The sequence below is a fragment of the Neoarius graeffei genome, chromosome 10 (assembly GCF_027579695.1).
Source record: "Neoarius graeffei isolate fNeoGra1 chromosome 10, fNeoGra1.pri, whole genome shotgun sequence".
Taxonomy (NCBI): Eukaryota; Metazoa; Chordata; class Actinopteri; order Siluriformes; family Ariidae; genus Neoarius; species Neoarius graeffei.
Window position 1 is genome coordinate 25158786 of NC_083578.1, and position 12356 is coordinate 25171141.

The 12356-nt window shown below is 42.5% G+C and overlaps 1 protein-coding gene across 8 annotated transcripts in view; it reads right to left on the bottom strand.

Moving 5' to 3' along the window:
• Window positions 1-1918: 1918 nt before the first annotated feature.
• cdk11b (cyclin dependent kinase 11B) overlaps window positions 1919-12356 on the bottom strand; it is an 86455-nt gene continuing 76017 nt past the window's right edge. For all 8 annotated transcript variants that reach the window (XM_060931608.1, XM_060931610.1, XM_060931609.1 and 5 more), the window contains 2 exons: window positions 4606-4795; window positions 1919-2581 (listed from right to left, as the gene is read on the bottom strand). In XM_060931608.1, the coding sequence (XP_060787591.1) occupies window positions 2489-2581; window positions 4606-4795 (283 nt within the window). In that variant the 3' untranslated portion in view covers window positions 1919-2488. The remainder of the gene's footprint in view (window positions 2582-4605; window positions 4796-12356) is intronic.

The following is a 12356-nucleotide window of genomic DNA, read 5'->3' on the forward strand; positions in this document are numbered from 1 at the left end:
AGGCCGGAAAACCATACTGGGTGCCCGTGATCTTCGGGCCCTTAGACGGCACTGCATCACATACAGGCATGCTTCTGTATTGGAAATCACAAAATGGGCTCAGGAATATTTCCAGAGAACATTATCTGTGAACACAATTCACCGTGCCATCCGCCGTTGCCAGCTAAAACTCTATAATTCAAAAAAGAAGCCGTATCTAAACATGATCGAGAAGTGCAGACCTCTTCTCTGGGCCAAGGCTCATTTAAAATGGACTGTGGCAAAGTGGAAAACTGTTCTGTGGTCAGACGAATCAAAATTTGAAGTTCTTTATGGAAATCAGGGACGCCGTGTCATTCGGACTAAAGAGGAGAAGGACGACCCGAGTTGTTATCAGCGCTCAGTTCAGAAGCCTGCATCTCTGATGGTATGGGGTTGCATTAGTGTGTGTGGCATGGGCAGCTTACACATCTGGAAAGACACCATCAGTGCTGAAAGGTATATCCAGGTTCTAGAGCAACATATGCTCCCATCCAGACGACGTCTCTTTCAGGGAAGACCTTGCATTTTCCAACATGACAATGCCAAACCACATACTGCATCAATTACAGCATCATGGCTGCGTAGAAGAAGGGTCCGGGTACTGAACTGGCCAGCCTGCAGTCCAGATCTTTCACCCATAGAAAACATTTGGCGCATCATAAAACAGAAGATACGACAAAAAAAGACCTAAGACAGTTGAGCAACTAGAATCCTACATTAGACAAGAATGGGTTAACATTCCTATCCCTAAACTTGAGCAACTTGTCTCCTCAGTCCCCAGACGTTTACAGACTGTTGTAAAGAGAAAAGGGGATGTCTCACAGTGGGAAACATGGCCTTGTCCCAACTTTTTTGAGATGTGTTGTTGTCATGAAATTTAAAATCACCTCATTTTTCTCTTTAAATGATACATTTTCTCAGTTTAAACATTTGATATGTCATCTATGTTCTATTCTGAATAAAATATGGAATTTTGAAACTTCCACATCATTGCATTCCGTTTTTATTTACAATTTGTACTTTGTCCCAACTTTTTTGGAATTGGGGTTGTACTTTAATATACTTTTTAATATACAGACAGCTGGTAGCTGTCTGAACATACACCATTCCTAATCATGACCACCCTAATTTGCATACATATTTTATGATGAAACCCTCACCTGTGACATGCTCATTACAAACTCAGATACTCGAATTTTTAGCGTCACACTTTCCAACAATGACCATTTTCAAACTTTGACCAGTCCTACACACTTGAAACAAATTCATGATGTGTCTCAAACTGTTCTAAATATTCTGGTGGAATATTTAATATCATCAGATCCATCCTATGAAGCCAGTAGCTGCCAAAGCCTTTAAAAAAAAAACCCATGCTAAAAGAAATTTACCAGTAATTTTACTTCAAATGTCTACCAGCTGTATGAAATTTAGCAACTGTGACTGCTGAAGAAACGAAATCGCAGGCAGAGCACAATCATCCAGTGCGTCAGGGCTATTTCAGAAATTCATCATGAAACAAGATGCTCCATAATACCTGGGAAATTAAAGCACTTTATTTCTCGTTCCCATTTTTAAACTCTCAAATCATTAAGTATCCATGACTAAAGTGGAGAATATCGTCGAGAATAATGGAAAAGTCACTCTGGCTTCTTCGCGAGTAAAATGGAGGAGGCGGACTTGATTGTGCCGAGTGTGTGCAGTGCAAAGAATGACATCATTTTTGGACATCTGGTGCTGGAGCTGTTTTCAAGGCTGCCCTGACTGTTTTCCCCACTTTTTGTCATTTCTGTTTTAAACGTCAGCTTCATAACTGGTGCTTTAACTTCAAAAAAAAATTTTTTTTAAATAATTTCATAAATGGCTTTAGAAATTTGAAAAAAAAAAAAAAGTGTATAAATAGACTTGGGAACAGTTTATTTCTTACAACACTATCACCTGTGTCAATGACCAACTGTTTTGGCAAACCGCATTATTACACAACTCCAGTTATGAATCCAGTATGTGTAGGCTGGAATGTGGTTTCGATTCGAACAGTCTGTCTGTCGCTTAGAAAAAAAAACAAAAAAAACATGAAATTCAAAATCTAAGGATCAGAATTGGTGAAATCGTGGAAGCTATACCTTTTGGACAAACACACAAAGGACAAACAGCAGTAAAATGACTGGAAAAAACAAAAACGAAACAGAGACCGCGAGAGAAAGAGAGAGGAAAAAACAAACAAACCCTCCATTATATAAGAAACCAGAATCCCAAATTTGGGATCATGTGTGACAGAGGAGCAGTTCACTGCCTCTAACTGCTTGGAGTAGCTGAACAGACAGAACTCGTATTTCTCCATCTTCATCCTGTTTTTAACAGTTTGTTTTCATCAGGGAGCCTCAGAAGAAAATTTGGTCAGCTTTCAAGGGGTCTCTTTTAAACTGAGTCCTGGCATGAGTGCCATAAAGAGCCAAATAATTCCCTTGGTTCAGAACTTCAAACTGAATCCTGGGCCTGACTTGGACAGTCCTTGGTTGGCCGTTGTCAAGTGGAAGCCGGTGTCTTTCAGATCATCATCACCCTAAAAGAAATGGAGAAGACGTGAGAATTAGGGGCATGAAAACGTGTCGAGAAGAGAAATCAGCTCTTGTATGAGACTAGTGTTGGAGTCGAATCACTGAACCTCGAGTCTGAGTCCAGTCTCGAGTCCAAGACTCCAGCCGCACCATTTGACGGTGGCTGTTGCTGCCTTTACGTGAAACCGTCTCTGTTACTGTGTTGGACCAGGCTTGTAGGACTCGAGTCCGACTCGTGCCCTAATTTTAAGGACTCGTGACTTGACTTGGACTCGTGTATTAACTGCACTTGGACTTGTAAATTGGAGAAAAGGACTCGGATTTTTTCTTTAGTTTTTGTAACATGCCATAATAATTTAGCATAAGATATATCTACGGTAATTTTTATACTAATTTTGTGCACATTCACCTGTTCAGGAACAAACTAACGTTAACGGCGCTAAAATGCCTGGACGGAAGCCCCTAGGATTGCCCGCTTTGCTTATACAGACTTCTCGTGCAGTGGGAAAAAAAAAATGCACCGCTATGTGTTCCATATGTAGAAGAACTATCGGGGAGACGACGGGGACAACCTCGAACTACAATCGTCATTTGGCGAGACTCCACCCAGAGAAGGACGTGACCTGCTATGTTTATTGCTCTGTTGATAGCGGGGCTTGCTTGCTGAGCGATGAACTAGCTAGTGTTAACCCTCTCATGTTATTTGCCCTGTTGATAGTGGGCGGGGCTTGCAATGAACAAGCTTTTTATCTGTAGCCTGTTAACTAAAACGGGGCAGTCAGGCAGTAACGGTAGTCCAACACGGTAGCAGAGACGCTTTCACATAAACAGCCACCGTCAAATGGTGCGGATGGAGTCTTGTTCTCGGACTCGACTTGAAATTTTCTTTCATGACTTGGACTTGAACACTGAGGACTCGGACTCGAGGTTTAGTGACTTGACGACAACACTGATTTGGACTAACGTTGCTGCTCGATTGCCCCATTTTAGTTAAGCCTAGGTCACAACTGGACGTACGATTTTTTGGCCGTGCGATTTTTGGCGTTTCCCAAATCGCTGCGTTTTTTTTGTTCGTGGAGAAAGACGCACGTTGGCCGTAAGTTTGTCTTGCGACAAACTTCCTGCGACAAAGATGACAAAGATCCTCTGCGGCCGGTCTACGGCTCGAAAATCGGCACGTCACACGCGCTCCCTCCGTGCGTTTCTTGCGTTTTTTGCACGTAGACCGGCCGTAGGAGCACGTACGGCCGGTTGTGACCGAGGCTTTAATAGGCTACAGATAAAAAGCTTGTTCATTGCTCAGCAAGCCCCGCCCACTATCAACAGGGCAAATAACATGAGAGAGGGTTAACACTAGCTAGTTCATCGCTCAGCAAGCAAACCCCGCTATCAACAGAGCAATAAACATAGCGGGTCACTTCCTTCTCTGGGTGGAGTCTCGCCAACTGGTGATTGGAGTTCGAGGTCGTCCCCTCGATAGTTCTTCTACATATGGAACACATAGCGGTGCATTTTTTTTCCCCACTGCATGAGAAGTCTGTATAAGCAAAGCGGACAATCCTAGGGGCTTCTCTCCAGGCATTTTAGCGCCGTTAACGTTAGTTTGTTCCTGAACAGGTGAATGTGCATCCTCTTTCGCTAAATTAGTATAGAAATTCATGCAGATACCAATATCTTATGGCAAATTATTATGGCGTGTTACAGAAAAATCTGAATCCTCGTCTCCAATGCTCAAGTCCAAGTTGGACTCGAGTACTACAAGCCTGTATGAGACCATTCAGTCGACACTTATCGAAGTTCCTCATCTCTTTAAACCTGTGCTAGCTGAAACAGTATTCAATTCATTGCTTCCTGGCAGTTATTCAGTCAGAGAACTGATTGAATAAGTGGTTGTTTTGGCTTTAACTGAGAGTTGGAATTCATGGAGAGACACCAGTCAGACAATACTGTATAAATGAGATTGTGAGTTCCACATGTACAATACGCCTTTCAGGCACAACACTGGCAGTTTAGTAATGGTGTCCCTTACCAGCTGGCTGTAACCCAGGCCTCCCTCCGGGGGTCGGGGACTCGTTCCTCTTTTCACCCGCTGCTGTTCGCTCTTTGCTGGCCAAGTCGGGAACATGGCGGGCTCGATGGGGAGCGGCGTTTCCCGAAAATACTCGTGCTTCAAAGCCTCGTCGGCGCTGATCCGCTTGGCGGGGCAGTAGGTAAGGAATCTAACAGTGAGAGATGGTGGGCTTGATTCACACACAAGAGACAAAACAGCTTGCACGCGAGCCCAAGCTTGTATTTTTCTTGAGCTGCTTTTTTTTTTTTTTTTTCGCCACTAATCTATCAACTGCATTGTAAAACAGCTGACTTAAAACACCATGCAAAAATATTTGGGTTTTGTGGATTACTCAGCTTTGTGTAACCTGGCAGCCCCGCTCGACTTTGTCTGCAGCTGTCTTTTCCCTACTGCTTTTAACTCTTCTTATGAACAATACTTCAACTGTAAAATTCAGATTAATCCAAATCCAGACTGGTCTGGCAGAGTTTGCCGTGAAGCGTAATGCATGTGCAACCACAGCAACGAGGCGAGGCTCTGGATTGTGTGGGATATGTAAAGGATTATTTAACCACCACATATGGCCCGATGTACTGCACGCCACCTTCTTTGCGACGCAGCAGCTGAATCCAGCAGGACCAATCACAGCTGTTTACATGAAGGTTGCTTGTTTAACTAACAAGTGCATTTTCCTTCTTCGTGCACATAAACATTCCTTGTTTCTCAGCCTGTTTCGCTCAATTTGCGTCATCTCTCAAATAAACACACTGTCTACCACATCTGAACGTTATGTAAAATTCAGAAAAAAAATAACACAAACTCTTGACCTTTCTTAAAGTGCATATCACGGGTAAATTCAGGAGCAAGATCAATGTAATTCTTCTATTTTATATTAAACTTCGGTCAAATATCTGTAATATTTTGCATTTTGTGCAAATTTTTTACCTTGCGCAACACCAGAAAAATTCAGTTGAAATTCATCCATTTCAGGCGAATTGGTCCGCCTCTGAAAAAACTCGGCATTTGGATTTCCCGGGAAACATTGATTTTCGTGACGCCTCCCTCTGAATCCTACGTCAGCGTTGGTTTGTTTATGAGAAAACAACCTGGTGGTTTTCTGCAAATTTCTTCAATGTTATCGCGTAATTATTAAAATGGTTAACGGATGTATCGTAGGAGGGTGTAGCAACACCAATCTTGATGGGATTAGTACTCATCGTTTCCCAAAAGACCGGACGATGAGAGAGAAATGGGAGCGCTTGGTCTACACAGGCTGTGCACTGAAACCATGCAAGCTCGCGCAGCCTGCTGGCGCTTCCGCAGGTAACGTCACGAATCTGGCTCCAAACTCCCTTGGGATTTTTCCAGACGCGTTTTGTTATTTTATTTTTTTCTGCTGTAGACAGATGGCCTTGTGCAAAATTACCCTTCTGGATGAGTGTGTAAAGGGACATATATATAAGAAATTGGTCCAGAATATGCCCTTTAAGTTTGCTCCGAATTTCATTCAGAGAAAGATTTTTTTTTTTTAAATTACTCAAAACTATATCTTAACATGAGCTGGAGTTTGGCGATCTGTGAGAAAAATCTTTAAGCACTTGAAAACGACAGATGTTAGTCATAAACTCATGGCTGGCTCGAATAACTCTCGCTCGCCTTTCAACCACAGTGACACGATCCAATAATGGGCATCTGTGAGCTCATGTATGAGGAAGAGGGCAGACAGCTTTTTCCTTGAAGGTTCATGTGTCTCGGAGGACGCACCTGTGAACGTTCACCCTCTCTAGAAGGTAGCGTTCATATATTTAACAGTTATTCCATGAAATCGAGTCGTACGTGAGCTGATCGCTGACGAGGCTTGTAGCTCCGAGTTGGCCACAAGCTGTGTATGACGAGACTGAGTAGAATAACTGTTTTAATTTATCCACCTTCACTGGATTTTGAGCGGTTTTTTTTTTTTTTACAAATTCGAGAAATAAAAACTTTATACAAAACATCTGACAAAATCGTTTCTGCTTAGAATGTAAACAAACCGGCGAAATGACTAATGATTTGTGAAAAAAAGCTAAAATAATAATAAAAAAAATTTCTTGCCATGAAATACTTTCAATCCATATTTTGCTGCTTTTTTATTTTATTTTTTTTCCTTTTCTTCTTGAGAGTGTTTTTTTATTTTTTATTTTTTTGCCGGTTGGCAAACCATCTTAAAAGGTACATTACTGCCACCAACTGGGCTGGAGTATAGAACGGGACAGAGTCCTGCACGGGTCCATTTTTTGAGACCCGCACCCACCCATATCCGTACAGTGCATTACCCACCCACCCACTAACCCGTGGTTATTTCAAAGTTAAATCCGGACCCGCCCGGACCCGTTAACATTCCACCCGTTACCCACCCGTGCCCGTGAAAAATCAGACAAATCGAAAGTATTCCCACTGAGAACTTTATTTTTAAATGCAGCACTGAAAAAAGCGCGATGCCAACGGGATTTCAAACAATAGACCTAGGAAATAGTCAAGCCATAACTGGCAATAGCTACACGTTCACGTTTTTTTTTTTTGTTTCAAAATTTCGTGTAGGCAAGTAATAGTAATAGTAACTGGAAAACGCGCAGAACATGTGCTGTACCGGAAAATTAACACAGCTGAAAACGACAGCAGCAGCAGGCTATAACAAAAAAAAAAAAGAGTCAACCTGTGTAGGCCTATGGAAGGCTGTCTTAATTGCTATCTATCTATCCGATAGCCTACCTTTCGGAAATCATCAGTCCAAAAATCAAGCGTGACAGCACCGTTGCAGTCAGTCATTTGAGACTTTATCTCAGGAGCAATGTGTTCCCTTGTTTCCTCGGCGAACTTCTTAAGCCTGCGAGAGACAGTAGTTGGATCTGGCAAAAGTTGTTGTGCATCAACTACACCTGCTCGCGCACCGACGTTTATCAATCCCTGGGCCAACTCCAAAAACCCAACGCCACTAACTGTTTCAAAAGACCTGATGTCTCTACTGACAAAATTCACTGCCAGCTGCGCTATTTTCTCCTTGTCCTCGCGCCTTGGTTGTTTGTAACTTTGGGAGAAAAAAACGTTCAATTGTTGAGCTGGATGATGCTGCACTGGCATCTGTTGCTGTCATCCTGCTGCATGTCTCTGCATGTTTCCTGAGGGAAGACGTTCCCAGTTTCTGACTGTCGTATGCCAGTATTTTTTTACATCCTTTGCACGCTGCATATCCAGTTACTGTATTGTTATCTTCGTCTGCTATTAAACCAAATTTAATCCAGATATCAGACTTTGCCCTGGAAGAGTCGTTGTTAACTATTGTATACGCACCGCTAGACAACTTTGCTTTGATCTGCTCAGACATGCTGTTGCTACAGACGCAGTCGCGGCAAAGTGACGAAATAGCTGCGTCGCCTGGACTGCTGCGATAAGAAAATAGGCCTACGATAGATTAAAAAAATAAAAAAATAAAAAAGCCTACTGAAATTATTACCATTTTGATTCACATGCTACCCATGCTACCCACCCGTATTTTAACCTGCCCGCCCGCATACCCACCCGTAAAATTTCGGAACGTTAAAAACCCGCCCATTTCGGCAACTTTTCACCCGTGTCCGCGGGTACCCGTGGGTACCCGACCCGGTGCAGGACTCTGGAACGGGAGATATTCAGGGGGAAACCCCCCATATTCTTTAGCCATTTCCGTTTCTTTTAAATACTTGATCATTTTTCGGGTTTTGTTTTCAAGTAGTTTTTATTTCATCCTCGGTTGGTTCAGCAACATGCGCCGCCATTTTGTTTTTCTCTACGCACGGTATACAAGCTGATATCCTAGTCGTAGAGTAGCCAATCAGAGTGCACGATTGCTCATATCCAGAGAATGTGGAGAGAATAAGGGACAGCTGGCTCGTAGGTACAAACTGGTGGGTGACCAACTTTGGGAGAACAGCAGAGTGAAGAGTACACCGACTTGGTATTGGCTTTCAACTACACAGGAAGTGAAATGCTGTAAAACTACAACAGCAGTGCGAGTACTGAGCTTGTTTGAAGCAGATGGACTTTGTCGAAATGAAATGTGGTCCACAATGTTTTAGAATCCCGTCTTGTTTATTTGTGATGTCGTTTGTATACTGTATATAAACCTCGAACAGCTTATAAAAGCTGTCCGTAGATCCAAGTAAGCAGGAGGGGGAAAAGAAGTAAATGGGTCTTTTCCTGACATCATCAGGGCTGCAGACTCGCATGTGTACTTTGGCTGCCGTTTCTGTCTGCCCTGTGTCTAGTATGCCAGACAGATTCCTGACAGACAGAAGCCCCTGCTGCTCCAGACAAACCCTACACAGAGACACTGTCATCTGCTCACACTAAACATGCGGTGCATAAGTACACGTGTGCGCAGAACACACACGTGCACCCAAGTCATATTTACATAGAACCTACAGAAATGTTTAGAGCACTCAGCTACAGAACCACAAAAATAACCATCACGTACTGGGGAGTCCGCCATGTTTGATTTAGCATGTGTATGGAATAAAACCCAGGGTGGGTGTGTCTGTTGTAGGTGGTAATTATTTTTTTCGCGGTCCAGTTTCCATCAAACCCTGCGCTCTGACTGGCTGGAGAGCGGGTCCGTGTATCCTACGATACGGACCCCAGTTATGGACCTCTGGCAACTCACTCGTTCACAATAACAACAAACATAGTAGAATTTTTTGTCAACGTTTATCTTTTTTTTTTAAATAAAAGATTTATTTATAAGATTATCAAAAATCTTATAAATTTTTGCCAGCATTTCTCAGGAGAATAGCATTCATTTTACAGCATGGATAGCGATAACGACAGTCTTCACAGCGAAAGCGAGTTTTACTACCCTGAGGAAGAAGAAATAAAAGAAAACATTTCAGGAGAAAGCTAAAAACCTGTAACTTGCTAACGCCGAGCAAAAACATGGCTGAATCCTGAATGACTCCTATTTGTATAAATAGGGGACTACATAGGCGGCAAAATGTAGTTTTTTTTCCTGCCATGGAAGTGCACTTGTATACCGAGGAGGAAGCTATTTGCATTACAGCCGTGAATGAGGATTCAAAATGGCGGCTCGGCTCGGTTTTCCCTTTCGGGTGCTCTCGTTTTCTGTTAGAATTTGGTAAAGAAAAAAATTAAATATATTATTTACCAGCTTAAGATCGGTCCGTATGGTGAAATACCGTGACCTCGGCCTTGAATACTGACCTCGGCCCAGAGGGCCTCACTCAGTACTTTCAAGACCTCGGTCACGGTATTTCACCATACAGACCTCCCAGCTGGTAAATAACATATATTTATTATACGGCATGAGCTACTTCCAGGAAAATCGTGCGCTCTGATTGGTTCCTTGGCAGGCAGAATTTTCCCGTAATGCCCGTGGGCGATTATGTACTTTCTTTTCAAGGCGCCGGCTTTCAATGTTGCAAAAATCCAAAATGGCAGAGACACCGAGTTATTCAAGAAATGAGCATTCAGGAACCGCTAACAGAAATTCAGTTTTTAAACCGCTAGCCGTTTATTCTGCATGCGTGACTCGACGACGTTACAAATATAAAGCAGCGTCACAGCTCGTTATAATGACCGTCTGTTTTAAGCTTAGAAATAAAAAAGAGCCATATAATAAACTCCTTATTAACCTCGCTTGCTTGGTCTTTTTGTGCGGCTTGGTCCGTACTGTCAAGACCTCGGGTCTGATATTTTCCCGTAAAGACCTCGTGATTAGTTAATAATCAACAACAGCGTGGTGTGATGAGACATGACAAAAGAAATGAAAGAAATGGTGAAGTGCGCGGATATAAACCTGCAATTTGAATTATGGCTGCCATTCCCGTCAACCTAGAAACCCATTGCATTTTCTGACCAATTAGATTTGAGAATTTAACAGCGCTGTAATTATAAAAGGACTATAACAATACATAGCACTGGACCTTTGTATTTGTATGTATTTACAGTGAGAGTAAAAAGTATTTGATCCCTTGCTGATTTTGTTGGTTTGCCCACTAATAAAGACATGATCATTCTATACTTTTAATGGTAGATGTATTCTAACATGGAGAGACAGAATATCAAAATGAAAATCCAGAAAAGAACTTTAAAGAATATATTTTAATTGATTTGTATTTCATTGAGGGAAATAAGTATTTGATCCCTCTAGGCAAAAGCACTTAATACTTGGTGGCAAAGCCTTTGTTTGCAAGCACAGCGGACAGACGTTTGTTGTAGTTAACCACAAGGTTAGCACACATATCAGGGGGAATTTTGGCCCACTCTTCTTTGCAGATCCTCTCTAAATCATTAAGGTTGGTGGGCTGTCGCTTGGCAACTCGGACCTTCAGCTCCCTCCATAGATTTTTGATTGGATTGAGGTCCGGAGACTGGCTGGGCCACTCCATGACCTTAATGTGGTTCTTCTTGAGCCACTCCTTTGTTGCCTTTGCTGTATGCTTCGGGTCGTTGTCATGTTGGAAGACCCAACCACGGCCCATTTTCAACTTCCTGGCAGAGGGGAGGAGGTTGTCCCTCAGGACTGCACGGTACATGGCTCCATCCATCTTCCCACTGATGCGGTGAAGTAGCCCTGTGCCCTTGACAGAGAAACACCCCCAAAACATAATGCTTCCACCTCCATGCTTGACGGTGGGCACAGTGTTCCTGGGGTCATAGGCAGCATTTTTCTTCCTCCACACATGACAAGTAGAGTTTAGGCCAAATAGTTCAATTTTGGTCTCGTCTGACCACAGAACCTTCTCCCAATCACTTTGTACATCTTTGAGGTGATCATTGGCATACTTCAGGCGGGCCTCCACATGTGCCTTCTTAAGCAGGGGTACCTTTCGGGCACTGCAGGATTTTAATCCATTGTGGCGCAAAGTGTTGCCAATTGTTTTCTTGGTGACTGTGGTCCCAGCTGCCTTGAGGTCATTCTCTAACTCCCGCTGTGTGGTTGCAGGCTGATTTCTCACAGTTCTCATGATCATTGCCACCCCACGAGGTGAAATCTTCTGTGGAGCACCAGACCGAGGTCTACTGATGGTCATGTTATACTTCTTAAATTTTCTCACAATTGCACCAATGGTTGTTACTTTAATACCCAGCATCTTGCTAATGTCTTTGTAGCCCATTCCAGATTTGTGCAGGTCAACAATCCTGCCTCTGAGGTCCTGAGAGACTTCTTTGGTCTTACCCATGTTGGAGAGTTTGGAATCTGTCTGATTCTGTGAACAGGTGTCTTTCATACAGGTGATTAGTTAGAACAGGTCTCTTCAATTCAGGTAACAAGTTGATTGGGAGTGTCTAACTGGTCTGTGAAAGCCAGAACTCCTAATGCATACTAGGGGATCAAATACTTATTTCCCTCAATGAAATACAAATCAATTAATATATATTCTTTAAAGTTCTTTTCTGGATTTTCTTTTTGATATTCTGTCTCTCCATGTTAGAATACATTTACCATTAAAAGTATAGAATGATCATGTCTTTATTAGTGGGCAAACCAACAAAATCAGCAAAGAATCAAATACTTTTTACTCTCACTGTATGCCCTCTTGTACGAAAATGCTAATCTCTACAACTATTCCAACGTACAGATTTTACTTGGTGAAAGATTTTGCTTCCCATTTTAATTGCCCTTTCGGAGATTATTGACTTCCAATGAATTATTTGCCCTTTGTACAAAAATCAGTGTGATTAAAGTACCTGGCTTG